The sequence below is a fragment of the Pelmatolapia mariae genome, linkage group LG7 (genome assembly GCF_036321145.2).
Source record: "Pelmatolapia mariae isolate MD_Pm_ZW linkage group LG7, Pm_UMD_F_2, whole genome shotgun sequence".
NCBI classification, from domain to species: Eukaryota; Metazoa; Chordata; class Actinopteri; order Cichliformes; family Cichlidae; genus Pelmatolapia; species Pelmatolapia mariae.
Window position 1 is genome coordinate 7,354,682 of NC_086233.1, and position 17,433 is coordinate 7,372,114.

General features: G+C 42.4%; 1 protein-coding gene across 1 annotated transcript; it reads right to left on the minus strand.

The window, feature by feature from the left end:
- Nucleotides 1-568: 568 nt before the first annotated feature.
- On the minus strand, nucleotides 569-17,016 carry csnk2a2b (casein kinase 2, alpha prime polypeptide b). Its single transcript, XM_063477698.1, has 12 exons — nucleotides 16,015-17,016; nucleotides 15,541-15,652; nucleotides 13,241-13,342; nucleotides 10,999-11,049; nucleotides 10,814-10,873; nucleotides 9,941-10,024; nucleotides 6,648-6,758; nucleotides 6,457-6,558; nucleotides 5,700-5,800; nucleotides 4,135-4,283; nucleotides 3,938-4,021; nucleotides 569-1,204 (listed from the first exon to the last, which is right to left on the minus strand). Exons 1-11 carry the CDS (start codon nucleotides 16,116-16,118, stop codon nucleotides 3,945-3,947), a joined length of 1,053 nt encoding a protein of 350 aa, XP_063333768.1. The 5' UTR covers nucleotides 16,119-17,016; the 3' UTR covers nucleotides 569-1,204; nucleotides 3,938-3,944.
- Between the last annotated feature and the right edge of the window lie 417 nt (nucleotides 17,017-17,433).

Sequence of the window (17,433 nt, forward strand, 5' to 3'; positions counted from 1 at the left end):
CGACTTTTAGTTTGTGTCCTCTTACAACACTGAGTGCAGGTTTTCCATTTCCTTTAACACACCCAGGACACGCTCGGTATCTCCTGAGAAGAGCTGGAGGCGGCGGCTGGACAGAGAGAGTCTGGGCGTTACCTGAAAGTTGGCCCAAAATGCTGACTCGGAAGTAATTTGATTACATGTAAATTTTCCGTGTAATTTTGTAAAATGAAAAACACTAAATTTCATTAAATCTAATCAATTGGCAATTATTTGACTTTGAACATCAAAGACAGCTTTGTATGACCCACAGTGTAAAATGAGTTCATCATCCCGAGCTAAAGTAACTTTAAAATACCTTAATATTGGTTTTTATCCATCAAAACTAAATGCACTGCACAGTTTTTGTTCACCACATGTTGTTTTAATACCCAAATATCTTTGGTTAAAGGCCATCTTGTGTATTTTAGGTAAACTGGAACCCTTTAACTCAACCCATTTTCCTTTATTAACCAAAATATAAAATAATCATAATAAATGTCACCCCAACTCAAAACAAATGAGAAGTAAAAATCACTCACAACGCGTGCAGTTCATCTAAATAAAAATCATTTAATTTTCATTAATATTAATATTATTATCATCGTCATCATCATCATCATTCTATCTAGAGAGAGTCCACCATGCCACTTTCAGATCTGGAGTAGTGCTAAGATGCCTGTCTGTCTGCTGGGGAAGAGGGTGGGGAGGAAAAAACAGGAAGGAGACAGACAAGTTAGGGTCGGGGGCGGGACCTGTACAGGTTCACGCTCCTGTTCATTCTCCATGCTGATGCAAACAAAGAGGGGGCGCTATAAAGGAGGGCTGGACAGAAAGAGGAGGAGGAGGGACTGAATTGTAGTTTGTCTTCACTGGCCAACATGAAACTGAGCTGTGAGGACAGAGACCAGCTGAGGGGGACAATGGGTGGAGCAGCTTCAAGCTCACTGGTCATTTCTGCTGGACAGGGAACCAGGACAAGCCAATCACAGACTGATACAGAGGAGGAGGGTTTATGTATACACGTCTGCATCTGTGTTTGTACATGTAGAGGTGTGCTTGCACTGATGTGTGTATCTGTGAGTGTGTAACTGGTCAGAGTTACTTTGATCCATTGTCACTGTACACTTGTCAAAGTCACTGTCACAACCGGGTACAAAGTTGAGGTAACAAACTTCTTTTTCCGCTTCTGTGAAGAGAGACAAAGAACGAGTGTGAGGATCGGTGAGAGGAGTCGAATCAATTAAAGCAGCAACTCACGGACGTTTTGCTTCCAGGCTTCTTGAAAGCAGAAGACACAGACGCACTCAAAATCAGGCCGTGATATCATCAGGGAGTTATCGATGTATAGTAAAAATGAACACACTGGTGTTGTGCTGATAATAAAGCCGTAACACGAGGATTTCATCGTTTGTAAAACCACACTGACAGCACGCTGCAGTTTGCTCATTCGTGACCGGCAGCTGTAGCGCCAATACCTGTCGTCTTCCACTTTCTGTTTCCAAGTAACAAGGAAATGAGGCACCTTCACGGAGCTTCACGATTGGCAGAGCTAACTTGAAAGTTTGAGTGAATTTTCTCAAAATTCCAAATTTATGCTTGGCAAAAACAAAGCTTCAATAGTTTTCCGAGCCTTTATGAGGATGCCATTAGCTCACCGCATGCCAAATTAAATCACGATATGCTCATTATTGATAACCAACTTGTCCTTTGACTTTTCACACATAAATTCATTCTTGCAGACACCTGGATGAAACCTGACAATTAGGAGAATCTGAATTTTTGACCGAAACACTTTGTAAGATAATACCAATTCCTAATTAGTTCCATATTTATCTGATTCTGGGGCCTACTACATGCCCTCAGGTCATCCTCCACCCCAAATGAGTTGCTTTAGTCCACCTTTTTCAGACACTGACATCACACAGAGCCAACCTGAGCCTTTGGCTCCTGGGGATTATCCTTGTGCAAACTCCTTGTTACTAGGGATGGGTATCGTTTAGGTTTTATCCGTATCGGATAAGTACCGGTTTGGCACCGGTACTTTTGAAACAGTGCCGGTGCTTAAACGGTGCTCGAACCGGTGCTTAAAGAATGGAGAACACAAACTTTGTCCAAAAACCTCTTATGTTTTTATTTTTAGCAGTCTCTTTTTTTCTGCAAAATAACCAAGCCTTTTCTGTAGATACAACATACCTCATATATGGTATCACTCTATCAAACAAGAAGACAGCCGCATGTAACTACGACGGTGTTTGCTAGTTCACCTTACGTGCATTCATTTAATAACGTGGTTAGCCTACTCAGCGTAAATTGCACACAAACAACATTAAGCTACTCGCCCAGAGAAGAATGGCTGTTGCTGCCATCATCATCCTCATCATTTCTGCTACACTGGCAGGGCTAGGGGACAGGTCTACTCTTCGAGTTTTTGGGGGATGTTGCTAACTCCGGGTCCGATAACAGGCACCACACCCGCAGTAGGTGTCCTGGGTGTGAGGGCTTGCAGCAAGCTATCAAATACGGTGCATTTCTCGGCTTTTAAAAAAAACGCTATGCGTCGCCAGGTGTTTCATCAGATTTGGGGTGTTACCTGCTTTGCACAGTATCACAGTATCACCTTAAAGCACTTGTTGCAGGCTGCTGAGTTTGCATCTTTTGCTGCGAAGTACAGCCAGACTTTTGACCACTTCGCCTTGGGCATTTTTAATCTGTAGCTCTGCTCTAAAAGAACGTACGTACCTTGGCCCGCCTACTATCCTTGCAAAGGTAAAATGATTGGCTAGAATCCAAAGTGTATGACATCTCAGGAAAAAAAAGCACCGAAATAAAGCACCGAAATGTGCGCTGCTTTTCGGTCTGGTTACTACCGTTTATGTCAGAACCGGTGCGATACCGGTACCCATCCCTACTTGTTACCTCATTCTGAAGATTTTGGCCACGTTTAATGTGTGCATCCACCTTTTTCAGCAAATTTTGGATATGGCGGTAAACACACAGTGAGTTTGCTTTAATGCTTGGGAGTCGTGAGAGCATCTAAAATTGTTAAGAAAAGTTTGGACCGTCTGCCCGGGAAAGGTGGATTCCTTTCCCTGCACGTTCTACTGTGCTTTTATTGAAAGTGTGTTGACTTTCTGTATCATTTATTGGTTTGGAAGTTACTCTGAGGCACAGAAAAGCCAATTAGACATACGGGATCAGTTGCTGGTAAGTTGCTGGGAATTGCATTACCAAGCTTAGAAAGCATCTATAGGGATCGTGTGTGGAGCAAGGCAAACAATATTGTGAGTGATGTGAGGCATCCACTTGCCTCTTCCTTAAATCTACTACTGTCTGCACGGTGCTACTCAGCTGATCTGGCCTACGATGCAAAGGGAGTGTCTGTATTCTGTCTGCTTTATGACGACTGTTTTTATGCGATGTATCCAGATGTCAGTTTACTTTCGCTGAAATTAAATTTCCCCACAGGGACCAGAGATGGGCAGTAATCTGATTACTTTTTTTCAAGTAACGAGTAAAGTAAGGGGTTACTATTGCAAAAAAAAAGTAATTAGATTACTATTACTTTGCTGTAAGCACGTTGCGTTACTAAACTGTGATTTTGTTTGTGAGCGTCTCATGACAATGACATGACAACGACAGCGTGCGATGTCCGTGGCAGCAACAGACACGTGTGTAGATCAACAAAGGATAATATGGAGTGTGGTAAACAGTACAATACTTTGAGTTTGATTCCGTAATAAGTGACAACATTAACATCCGCTGTACACTCTGCGTGGGGGAAAAAAACTTCTTTCTACAGCGAAAACTTAAACTTAAAATCTGAGCACACGTAAAAACTTCATCTGATTATTGTTTGGACTTCTGTGTGTGCTTTCAACTCCTCACTGATGAGTTCTGATGATGTTCTTTAAGCCGTTACCTGTGTTTCATCGTGCTGTAGTGTTGCCACTGGAAACCATGTTGCTGTCAGAATTCGACAAAGTCTGCTCCTTCACTACAGGGTCTGCAGGAGCGAGGGGAAAAGGAACCATGTTTAAAAACCAGAATCTCTCTGAGAATAATAGATTTCATTTTGATTTAGAGTCTTTAAAACCAAAAAACACAGGTTAAACCTACAGAAGTAGGGGTGCTCCATGGCCTCTGTGGCGGTCAGTCTCTGTTGGTGATCGTATCGTAGCAGCTTGTCCAGCAGGTCCAGAGCTTCGGGGCTCACCAAGTGCTGATTCTCCGTCTGCACAAACTGCTCCCAGCGCTTCCTGCTCTGCCTGCAGACAAATGACGACAAACATGTTTCCATTTTTTCCAAACCTCCCCTCAGGACGCACTTAAAAAATAAAAACTTCCATGCACCAGGTGTATTATTTTATCACTGAGATACTTTCTGGCTGTATTCAGTTTTCATTTCTACGTTACATTCAACATGATTTGACAAGAGCTGCTGTACAAGTTGGAATCAAAGGCATGCTTCTGACTTGGTTCAAATCATAAAGAATATAAGTGTCTCTACATGTGGGAGATTCTTCTTCTACAACAGCACCTTTCACTTATGGAGTGCCTCAAGGGTCCATTCTGGGCCCACTTCTTTTTTCATTGTATATGTTGCCTCTAAGTTTGACCTTTAGAAAACATAATTTTTCTTTCCACTGCTTTACTAATAACACCCAGGCGTATATCCTTATTCAATTGACTAGCAGATCCAAGGGAGCATCAGTTTAACTTTCTTAGCAACATTAAGTTCTGTGTGATGATAAATTTCTTATATCTTAATGAAAGAAAGCCCGAGGTTATTTGCTTTGGTAAATTTGACCCCTCGATCAACTCTTCTGACACGCCGAGTCATTCGGCTCCCTACTGTCATGCTGCTGTAAAAAACAAAAACAAACAAAAAAAACAAACAAACAAACCTGGGCATGATTTTTGACAAGCTTTTTTTTTAAAAAAAAAATGGATCAACAAATAAGGACTGTCTCTATAATTTACTTTTATCAACTCAGAGTCACTGCTAAAGTAAAACCTTATCTCTTGCAAAATGACCTGGAAAAGGTTATTGATGTTTTCAATCACTTCCCACCTGCACTACTGTAATTCCCTTTACTTTGGTATCGAACAGTCATCTTTGGTTGCAGTTAGTCCAGAATGCGGCAGCTTGCTTCTCTACTGGTATTAAAAAGCACAAACACATAACCCCGATTCTGCCATCTTTTAACTGGCTCCCTTTCCATTTTTGAATTGATTTTAAGATTGTATTGCTTACTTTTAAAGCTAAACAGACTGGAGCTGTGTCACATTCACACACCTGTAAGTACTCTGAGGTCACCTACCCAGTTGCTCTTAGAACCAGGTCTATGGAATAATCCATCTCTCCATATCCGTACAGCTCAGACGGTACACACATTTAAATCTTTATTAACAAGACATTTATTCCTCTTGGCATTTGGATCAATTACATTTTTTTTATGTTTTTGTTGTTTTGCTTTCATTTTATTTCCCTTGTTGTTTTATTTCATTTTATTGTCTTTTATGAGTCGATCGACTGTCTTTCTCTAGATTTTCGTGTCATTTTTCTTGAGGCAATATACTTTTAATGTACAGCAATTTGGTCGACTCTGTCATTTTAATGCATAAATAAACTTGACAGCACTTCTCAAGTGAAGAGAATCCAAGAAGCCGAGTGAACTTACTGTCCAAGGAGGTCCTTGAAGCGTGGGTCTAGCTCAATGTGGTATTTACGCAGGTAGCCGAAAAGCTCGTCTGTCCCCAGGACTTTGGCAATTCGCACCAGCTGGAAGAAACAACAGTGGGAGAGCATAAACGTCAGAGCAGACTTTTAACACCTTCCAAAACATTAAGACTGTAACGCACAAGCTTTAAAACAGTGGTTACCTCCATCTTTTAATATACAGTCTATGCTACCGAACTGTGGGAAACTCAGAACAATTACTGCATTTATTATGCCCAATTACGCTTCAGCGACAAACCGCGCCGAACCCTATGCTTCAAGAAGACGCTCACCTCCAAGGAATGTAACTAAGTGTTGGATCACTGCAGCTGCCCAAAACAAAAAAGCAGAAACCCCAGAGGGAAAAGGAGTCCCAGCATTTTATTGGTTTATAAGTTAGTGCCACATATGAAACATCAGGATGCGATCTCACTACATCGCCTATTATGGAGGCTCTACAAAGCTTCCCCAGAGAAGCCAAATCAGAATGAGCAACTGCACTGAAACTTTCTGGTAAAATGAGGACCCCTAGTGGTGAAAGTTTTAATTACATTTTACAAAAAGTACCTTTAGCTGAGAAAAAGGACACCACAAACAGCTGTGTGTTTGTGCCGTGAGCCGAGGCAGACCCTCTGAGTTTTTTTAAGCATGTGTGCATGGAATCAGTTTTTAATCTTTACTCTTTTGTTTCATCTCATAAAAATTTGTGTGACAGGCACCTGATCGTAGTTGTCTTGTCCGTGGAAGAAGGGCTCTTTCTGAAAGATCATACTGGCCAGCATGCAGCCCAGGCTCCACATGTCTAGACTGTAATCATACATCTGGAACACACAATCATCAACAGCACTGCAGATGAGGAAAAAACAGACATCTCAGTTATCCACATGTGAGAAAACAGTGTGCGTGTTACCTGGTAGTCCACGAGGAGTTCGGGGCCTTTGAAGTATCGCGAGGCCACTCTGACGTTGTACTCCTGGGACGGGTGGTAAAACTCTGCCAAACCCCAATCTATAAGACGTAGCTAAAAAACACACACAGCAGAGACACATCCTGTTAATGCTCTACAGGGTAAATTGGGTGAAGTCACATCTATATGAGCCTGCTGCCCCCTACTGGACAACTTACAGTCTGTTTTTCTTTTCTTGTAATAAAGATAAACCTGCAGTCTGAATTTCTTTCCACAGAGCACTTATTCTGCCCAGTGTAGCCTCCACTGAGCTTCACTGTTCCCTGCAGAAACTCGTCCTTGTAGTGCCCTCCAGCTCACTGAACAAAATGTGGTCTGTTCAAACCAAATACTTCAAATTTTGACTCCCTGCTGCCATTTTTCTGCTCTCGAGCTTTGTGTGTGTAGCTGAGTTTGAGGACTTTGTTGCCAGTTCAGAGAAAAGGCTTTTTGGCTGCAAGTCCACACTCTGCTTGTTCCGAACATCTCCACGTTTCAAGGGGAAGTTGGCTTTTCATCTGCTGCACGCAGATTTCTGCATTTCAGCTTCACATTGCTGCTCGTTTCCTTGTGGTACCGCTGGAAATGCCTGTGTGCCTTTGAGACGTCTTACTGACAGAGGATGACATCCTTTGGATATTTTTGTTATGTTAACTGTTGGCAACATTTTTTGATGAATTTGATTTCTGTCACTTCTGCAGCAACCCATTTTTTTTCCTTCTGTCATCAGATTTTATTCCCGCGACGCTGCTGTTTCTGAATAAACTCAAGATCGCAGTTTGACCTACATAAGTTGCAACATTAAAAACCGAATTGTTTTCAATCAGGAAACAGGATCTGCTACTGCTTTCACACACACAAAAAAAAACATGATGCAAACAAATAAAACATGTAATTTCTTATCTGATATATAGATATTACTGGCTTTAAAATGCAGAAATGTCAAACTAGTCAATGATTCCTATTGTGAATACATTATTAGAAAGCAGGCTTTCTGGGGCATTAAATGTATTTAACTTCCCGGTGAAGGCTTGTAAATGCCAAATGTGTCAGAGTTAAATATCACTTTGCTCTGAGCATACAGGAATTTTAATGTTTTGATGACTTCATCAGTCTCGCTTTGGAGGAATTTTGGCCTTCTTTTCCTTTCAGTGTTGGTTCAGTGTATTTGCAGGTATTTGTTTATGCATGGCTCTCTTAAGGTGCTGAGTGACACAGCATTTTAATCAGGTTGAGGTCTGGACTTTGACTGGACCACTGCAGCACCTGGATTCTTTTCTTTTTCAGCAATCCTGCTGTGCTTGAGATCATTATTCTATTCCAATTTGGGCCAAATTGACAAATCGCTTCACATTTTTCCTTCCCACTGTCGCCAAAGTGCATATGCGGTATTTGTGCTGATATGCTGTCTTTGGTTTTAACCAAATGTGCTGCTGTACGTTGTGACCAAGCATTTTCACTTCGATCTCATCTGTTCACATTCAACTTTACAGACCTAAACCATGCTGCGATGTTCTTGTTTTATAGAGAACATCCTTTCTTACAGTGGCCCTGAGACGTCAAATATACCGCCACTTAAGAAACCACCAGAAAATAGACAAACACTGCGAAAGCACACAAAACACAACAGAAAGTGTTTTTCGGGACACAATAACTTGACAGTCTAACGGTAGAAGTGACAGAAACAAAAAGACTCAAAGCAGAAGGTTCAACCGTGCTGTGAATGAGAAAAGATGCAATGTGTGTTTGAATCACATATTCATATAATACTGTACATACATGTTTGCCATTAGCTGTTTACTGTTAGCACTTCCGCCACTGTTCCGTAACGTTATCTGGTCCCCAGAGGTTTGTGAGCTTTTGCATTTTTTTGCATTTTTTCCCATTTGCTGGTGTCTTCTTATGTTGCAGTCTGTTTGACCTCTCAGGGCCACCGTACTCTCTCCTGGTAACACTTCCAAACAAGCCACACTTGATTCAATGTTTATCTAATTGTGCTGTCATGAACTTTAACCTTTAATATGCTGACTGAGGCCTGTAGACTGAGATGTAGCCTGTGGGTTGCAGGTGCATTCATACACCCGAATGCTCCAGACCAGCACACTGCAAAAAATGTGTTTTAATAGAAGTGCTCCTATTTGCTGATGACCACTCATGTGCATTCTGCTACTTATCCTCATAATTCATATGGAAGCAGTGAGGCGCACTTAGTGTTCCCCACAGGACTCATTTTAAGACTTGACTGTAGCATGCTCAAAAAATTTGTCCAGGCAGACTTTACTGCTTCTTTCTTTATCATGTACATATTTATTATTACACTTTGCACAATCTCAGTCTTACTTTTTACTCTTTTTTGTTTAACCATATTTTATCCCTGTTCCATCTATAAAGCTTTCGCACTCTCTCAGTATAAGGCCGTCACTATGCGCCTGTGGCACTTTTACTTTAACCACATTATTTAATTATTGAAAATTGTACTGTTTTTATTATTTATCCTGCTGCTTTTAAACAATTATTTCCCCTGTGGGATCAAAGTATCTATCTTCATGTATTTAAAATAATCTATAACCAGTGTGGCAGCGAGCCGCCTAACCTTAAGTCACTAAAGCTGTGAGCAGTTAAAGCAGACCAGTTTTTGATTTGTTGTGGTGTTTGTGATGTGCTGTGCTGATTAGTGGATTTCCTTTCTGTTAGTGTTGCTCACTCCTCACGCTGGAAGTGGAAGAGAGAAGAGAGAAGAGAGAAGTGCCTTTCTCCCTCTGGAGAAAGGCACTCGGGAGCAAGCGACTCTCGACAGAAAATAGATCCACAGTCCTTCACATACACGTAGGACTACATGCTGTCAGAAGTAACCGAGAGAGTTGGAAAGGTCTTGTTTTTTTAAGTAACATCATAACCTATAAAAAGTGACCTGAGGCATCCGCAGACTGATGATCATAAACGCTTTAATTATCTGATTCTAATAGCTAATGAAAATGCACCAACAGTGTGCAGTGAGCCTGACATTTACGTAGATGGAAATTACATCTGTGTTTATTTTAAGGTTCTCATGCCTAATGCACTCGCGCAGGGACGCTGCGTATTTGAAAGCCCACGCTAATGCAATAACAACTCCTTTTCAAAATGGGGAAAAAAAAGAAAAAAGAGAGATAACAAAAGATGGGAATGAAAAGCCGTGGTGAAAATAACCAGTGAGGGAGGGTGAGTGTGGGGGTGTGAGGGGAGAACAAAATAAGACTACACAGAGCACTGCCTACCTTTCTCAACTGGTGGTCGATCATCACATTGTGAGGTTTGACATCACGATGCATGATTCCCATACTGTGACAGTAGTCCAGAGCCTGACACACACACATACACACCAACATAAAAAGGTATTAAAGTGCTTCTTTTTTTGGTAAACAGAACAGATTTTCAAGATAGCATTTCTAAACTCACTAGTTTTCTTTAGACAGCATTAATTATTTTTATAACAGAAATATTATAGACAATATTATTAGCCCCCTGAAAAACAGACCTTTTCATTAAGCCATAACAAAACACACTGCTGCGAAATGACGTCCTTTAAATTGGTAATACTCAAAGCTTGTAAAATTAGATTAATCATCAAATTTGTACACAGTTTAAAACTTTAATGACCTAAAGAAAGTTTATATATACTGCAGAGAGATACTGCTTATATTTGGAGGAAAAGCACCGTCCCCACAGCGGAGGTTGGCGAGTCTGGAACCGGGAATCTCGTCGAGGTGGAAGGAATCAAGAAAAGGAAGAAGGATCTGTGAAGATTTTCAAAGAAAACCTCAAGCAGTCAGGAGTGAAACTGGGTCTGGGTCATCGCTTTGTCTTCCAACACAACAGCAACCCAAAACATATGTAGCTCCTGATGAAGAACGACTTCTAGAAGACCAAAGTGAACGTTACTGACTGGCCTGCACAAAGTCCTGACTTGAAATCTGCGGGGTGAACTGAAGACCAAGGTCCGTGCCAGAATACCATCAGGAGACGAGGGGGCTAACATTACTGACACTGGTAGTTTTTGGTTTTTGTGAAATTATTTTGTTTCTGTAAAGTAGAATAATGTAAGCATCCGAAACAAAACTACGATGTTTGCTAAAGCTGAGATGTCTCACCTTCAGTAGTTCATACATATAGAAACGGATATCGTAATCTGTCAACTTCTGGTACAACTCCTGCAGGGGGGAAAAAAATAACACAAATAAGCACTGAGGTTTGCTGCTCTTTCAGCCTTACTGATTGCAACACAGCTATGAGAGACTTGGCACTGAGCAATGAAGGAAAGAGGCGAGGATTGTACCTTGAAGTCTGTGTTATTGATGCATTCAAAGACGAGTGCTGGCGTTCTGGACTATACAGCCACCATAGAGAGCATGAGAAGGGTGTGGAGAGAAATCAGGAGGGAAAAAAAAACAAAACAATTAACACCACAGAGAGAGAAATATATAAATCAGGAAAACACTTATTTCTGATTCAACCACCTGATAAACCAGTGATTTGGCAGCCCCCACCCTGTGATTTCAACCCAAACAGGACAAACGATACAACCATTTGAATCATCCCTGATACTCAGCCATGCACTCAAAAAGCTGTGCATACAATGATCATTTTCTAACCCAATGAAGTTCACTGGAACAAACAAACAAAGGACCCCGCAGGGTTCCCACCGCTGCACTGGAACAAGGCCTCCTGGCTTAGTCAGAGCATTTCCACTGCCTAAAAATATCCTTCCTTCCTGGTCGGTTGATGTGTCCCAGCTCAGAAAATTGTAAAAAGGAGATATCCAGTCTGGTCGTCGCGGTGGATTTCAGATTGAAAACACAGAATATAGAAACAAATAAGTGGTCAAATGATAAAACTCCTGTAACTTCTGTTGACTACAAAACAAAAATTAAAACGCCACAAATTTTAGGTCCGATGGGAAGCTGAGAGCCAAAACAATCACACGGTAATTACAGCAAAACTGGAATTATAAGATTACTTTGTTTCTCGTGCAGACAGCGAGCACACCGGGTCTATCATTTGTAGAACGTCCAGGATTTCTCTAAACTTTATCATCACGCCTGTTAAAGACAACGATGTCGTAAGCGGCTTCCTGCTGTATTTGTCATGCGAACAAACAAATGCTCAGGTGAGCACACAATGCCACAATAAACCAGCGATCCAGGTGCTAAAAAGAAACGTTGCAGTTCCTCAAATGGCCACTTGAGGCAAAAACAAAACAAAAGAGAAGCGAATGATTTCAAACAGCTGGCCCTGTTAAAATATCCAACTTTACAGCAGCAGGCAAACAAGCTTGCTATGACGATGGCGGTGGTTTCTACGGCTACTTTACCCTTTATGACGACTGCATGGAGGTTATTTATTTATTTTGTTTTATAACTCATAAGTTTTAATTATACTGATGTATAGAATTTAGCATGATAGAGACCATGGCTGTTTTCAGTGCTGACACAGGCAGCTGTAGCCACTAGCTCATACGCTACACTGAGTTCCAGCTGAAGTGTAACTTCCCAGTTTTCAACTGCAATGCCCCTGAAGTAGGATTTCGAGTCAGAGCAGCGCATTTGTGACTCGCTAAATGAGCCGTACGCAGAGCATTGATCAGGCACTATCCGTGAATGTGCTGCAGCGCCTTTTTAAGCACAAAAAGAGCACCGTGTTGTATTTCTACTGATGCACAAAGAGCTCGACCTCACTAAGGAGCAAAACAAATCATGTTTTCCTTGCTTTTCCAACTTCACTACTGGAATACAGTTTGAGAGTAAAGTCACTCCCAGCTCAACCATCCGTCTTCAGAGGCAAATGAAACGCCACAACAGTCTCGCTGTAGATCATTTTCGTCACCAAACTGAACGTCTTCACCTTGTCAGTGGTGCTGGGGCACTTATGAGGTGAAGCAAATCATCCTTTACATGCATTTCTGTGTGATGCAACCAGAAAACCTACAGTTGCATATTTCTAACCAGAGCAGCTAGCATTTGCTTCCTTCTGGCTCAACACCGCCCCGAAAGAAAACAAAACAAGAGGGAACTGGCTGTAATAATAATACAACAGTGTGAATACCTATGGAGCTGAAACATACTACAAATTTTTTTGTACCATTAGTTTCACACTTTCACACAGTCAGCAAATGCAATTCACCAAGAAGTGCAGCAATTTTCCAAACATACAATGGGAAGAACAACATGGCTGCCTTGGAAGTATTCAAGGTAAACACTGCAGGCTCTAAACTGACACCAACTCGTAGCTGAAAAAAATGGTTCCAGTCAGCCCAGTTTACTCGTTTTAATATTCCCTTATTTGACTGACATTAAATCAAAGACCTAATATAAACGTAATTATTCACAATGCTGTGAGCTTGGGACAGTTTGTTTTCTTGAGATAATGACGGGGAAACAAAGAAGGCAGAAAGACGGAGCTTTAATCTAGTAGCTGCATCTCTGGCTGACATTGTGCCTGCTCATACTCTAGCCCTAGTTTTACATCTTGATTCATTTTGACACTTAATAAAAATATAAACATGCTATTAGCAAACCTACCACTGGGTCTTTCACTGTGTCCACCAGACGGATGATATTGGTCCCTCCTCGCAAGTTCTCCAGGATTTTGATCTCTCGCTTGATCTTCTTCTTCTTGACCGGCTAAAACAAGCATGAAAAACAAAACAGCCAGATTTAATAAAAAGATTTAACAGAGCAGTCACAGAATAAATGAAAAACAGCAGAGGAAAAGATGTAAAATCTGAAAGGTTTGCTGCCCTGCTGCTTCTTCTCACTCCAGCCTCATATCTGCTGACTCTGCTTGCAATGTCGCTGCTGCTGCATTCTTCAGCATCTCTTAGCTTCACTCAGTCTGAGGTTTCCATTTAAGTGACTGTCAGCTAATCCTCATCTGTCACAGGCATCACTGAATTTTTTTAGGGGTTAGACCTCTTGCACTTAGTCATATAGTTGTTTAGCAATCATGTTAAATAGTGACTACTAACTGTGACAAGACCAAAACAAATCAAACGCAGGGTCTACAGCTAAAAATCTAGATTTTTATGCTGTGATCCAAGCAGAAAAAGAAGACTCTACTGGCTGTTTTTAAGAAGGGCTCAAATGACTTGGATATGTGAATGTTGTGTACTCAATTAGCTTAATCCACCAGTAGTGAGGCAGCAGTAATAGAGCCAGTCAATCCAAGCCGGTTTTAGTGTTAGCACCACCTACGTCTTACAAATGGAGCTTTGTGTCAGCACCTAATTTAAGGAGTTTGGTTATTTCCCATATTTGTCTTTATCATCAGTTATATTTATTACTGATGTGATGCAAATATTTGGCAGTTCTCTGCAGCACAGTAACCACACGTCATCATCCTGCTGGCACCAACTTCGTTAATCTTCATCTGGGATTTTCCAAAAGCAGCAGGGGGCTTTGCTCGCTGGCTTAACTGCAGGGCTGCAATTAGCTCCAGATCAGCAGTGATTGAGTGACCCAGAGCTGCCATCACTGGCCCGCTAGCTGTTTAGGCGATCGGGCAGAGCGGCCCAAGTTTGTTTTTTTTTTTCCATCTGGCAAAATGTTTGTCAGGAAACTAAAGGAATCTAAACTTGACAAATGCAGGAAAACTAGAAAGCTAAGGTGCATCTATTTTCAGCTTACACGGTCTCAGCACATTAGCAGGGTTTAAGACAAAAAATAATCCTTTCACGCTGCCAGAATTTTAAGAATTATGTCTTCGGGTTCATTTAAGCAGCTGGGATGAGAGTCAGCAACACCACGACTGAGGCCAGGTTTCTCTGCTGGAAAAAGATGGGGGAAGAGTTGTTGCCCCAAGCGTGGTAGGCGCCTTCCTTTGGTGGTTTTCAGGGCACGCCCAACTGACCTAGAACTCGCTGGAGAAACTAGACATCTCATCTAGTCTGGAAGCACCTCAGGATCTTCCAGGAGGACCTGGAAAACGTACTCAGGGAAAGGGATGTTTGGAATAACCTGCCTAGCCTAGCAAAAGACTAATTATTCAGGAAATACTCAAGACTAAAAAAAAGCTATATCTTCATTATTCATTAATTTAACAATTATTTATGCAGTCATACATCATCAGCTGGTCAAACTCTTCTTTGAGATTTTCTTAAAATTCACATTAATTGAAGCAGAAATCGCCATGGCCAAAAACTGCAGTTCCTTAAATGGCCACTTGAGGCCTGTTCCAGAAGTAAATCGATCCCACAAGGCTCCTATGTTAAATTACCCAACTTTACAGCAAAAATAAGGATGTTTGCTTTGTGCTACAGGAGATTGTTTTGTTCTCAAGAGCTAAAATCCCTTTTCATAACAACTATATAGGGGTGAAATGCACCTCAATGCAAAGAGCTGTAGCCAATAGCTCCCTCACCCTCATTTGTGCTGTTGATTTAGGAGCATTTTAATGGAATGCTCTGATATGGATTTAAATGTGCTATAACAAGTTTATCCCTGAGTTTTGTTGAAATTGTAGTATTTAAGTACCAAAAGCTACTTTTAGCTACTCCCCTATTGACAAGGGATCACTACAGCAGGTAGATCCACATATCTGACTTAATGCAATGCCCGAGAGATTTTTATTTCCTGTTGGGATCGAACTGAGGATCTTTAGCATAGGTGAATGCATACACTATTACACAGAATTCTCCCACCTTTTATATACAGTCTGTGTATTTATCTAATAGCTTTTCACAACTGGTGGTATTGCAAGTATAAGGCTCTGTAACAGTGTTTGCAGATATATTTGGCAATAAAATATTATTAAATAATAGTTATTCTTTAAAATGTAATAAAAATGCCCATGATGGCAGTGCTGTCCCAATCAATCTGCTCACCTTCAGGATTTTGACCACCACCTTCTCATTGTTGGTGATGTTGATAGCCTCGAACACTTCGCTGTACTTCCCTCTGCCCAGCTTTCGAACCAGCTGGTAGTCCTCCTGGTTGCTATAGGGACAGCCAGAAAAACAGGAGTGTGAGGAGAGAGGAAAATATTTTTTTTTCCCAGATACATACAATTAAGCCAATCTATAAGCTGATTGTAAATGTTCTACCCGCTGACTTCTGGTTCTGATACCAAGCCAAAATGTTATACAAGTCAAGCTGGATAGGTGAAGGAGGTGGAGGTAAGGAGGAGGAAAGTGTCAGACAGTGAAGAACAGCAGGCTTGAAGGTTGGGAGACATGGTGTCATCACACCCTCACAGCTAAATGTATAATAATAGACGCCCATCTGCCACATTTCCCCTCCACAGAAATCTCTTATCATACGATTATCATGCACGCTTCAGTAATCAGAAATATCCTCACTTCCAGTTGGGTACGTGGGCCTCGTAGTCCCAGTACTCGCGGGTCTTCAGCGTGTTGACGTCTGCGTACACACGGGCTTTGCTACCGGCCACCGGACCCGGCATGGCGAGACCCGTGGCTCGGGTGCCGTGGGGCGCCTGTCACGGAGATCTGCAGGGATGTGGATGGCAGACTAATATGGGGGGTGGGTTGTATGAATGGGGATAACGTGTGTGGGTGTGAAGCGGAGCTGGCCAGCCAGCTATCGTGCAGAGAAAAGCAACCAGAGTGAGAAAAGTGGAGGCAGGGATGTCCGCCGGGAAAAGCCGCAGTCACTGCCCGCCGAGCAGCACTCCTTGGTGGGGTTAATAGAAACAGCAGAGACGGGGAGGGAGTGGTGGATCTCGGAGTGATTAGCAGCTGAGGTTACACACACGGACGGGGAAGCATCGGGGCACTGAGGTAGAGAAGAACTCCCACCCCTGAAAGGCCACAGAGGGGGCTGGAAAGGAGGTCGGTGGTCTAAAAATCACGGGTCTAAACTCCGAGGCTAACGTTGCTCTTTGCGGGCCCCAAATCAGAGGAGAAACAGGCGGCCTTCCTGCGCTGGTCCGGGAATGAGGGGTGCCCACCGTGGGCCGGTGTTCGCTATCAACCGAAAGCCGATGTGATGGATCGACAGCAGGGATCGATCTCGGGGAGAGGAGGGGGTGGAGTAACGGAGAGATCGATGATGTTAGCTAACGGTAGCCTGCGATGCTACTTGAGCGCGAGGATGTCGCACCGACGGGGAGCGCTCGGCGCCGTGCACCACCATCGGCGGAGACAGCGTCATGTGCGATCGGCTGTGCGGGGTAAGCAGCGCCTCGGAGGCCCGGTGCCACACGCTCACGGAGACCCCACGATTCAAGGGGATTCTTCTGCACCTGCGGACCTCCCCTAGTCGAGAGCGCAGGGAAGGGAAGCGGATTGCGATTGAAGAGGCGCAAGAGAGCCGCCCGGATGTGAAAGCCGCTGGCTGCCGGGGTGAAAATGAGGAACGAGACCTTCCAGTGGATAGCCGGGCCACAGCGCCCCCTGGTGAAAAGGATGTGACGGATTTCTCAACAATTTAAAAACGGAGTGCAAAAGTAAGTAAAACAAAAACAAAACAAAAAAAGCTGACTCCGGTATGTAACAGGTGTCGTCTCGTCTGTTTGTAAGCAAGGTGCAAAAACTACCTCTCTAAGGCAGAACTTGTTAGATTTTAGTCGCTCCTATCACTTTCCTAAAACTAGATATGCTCTCCGAGCGCACTTGAAAAATTGTAAAATTTTCTCACTTTCACCCAGCAAAGCGCAACCTTACTCAATTAGAATGTTCTCCAAAATGTGAGAACATTCTAGATGAAAACCTTTAGGAAGCTTTTCCTGGAGGTTCCCTTAAGTTGTTTTGTTTTTT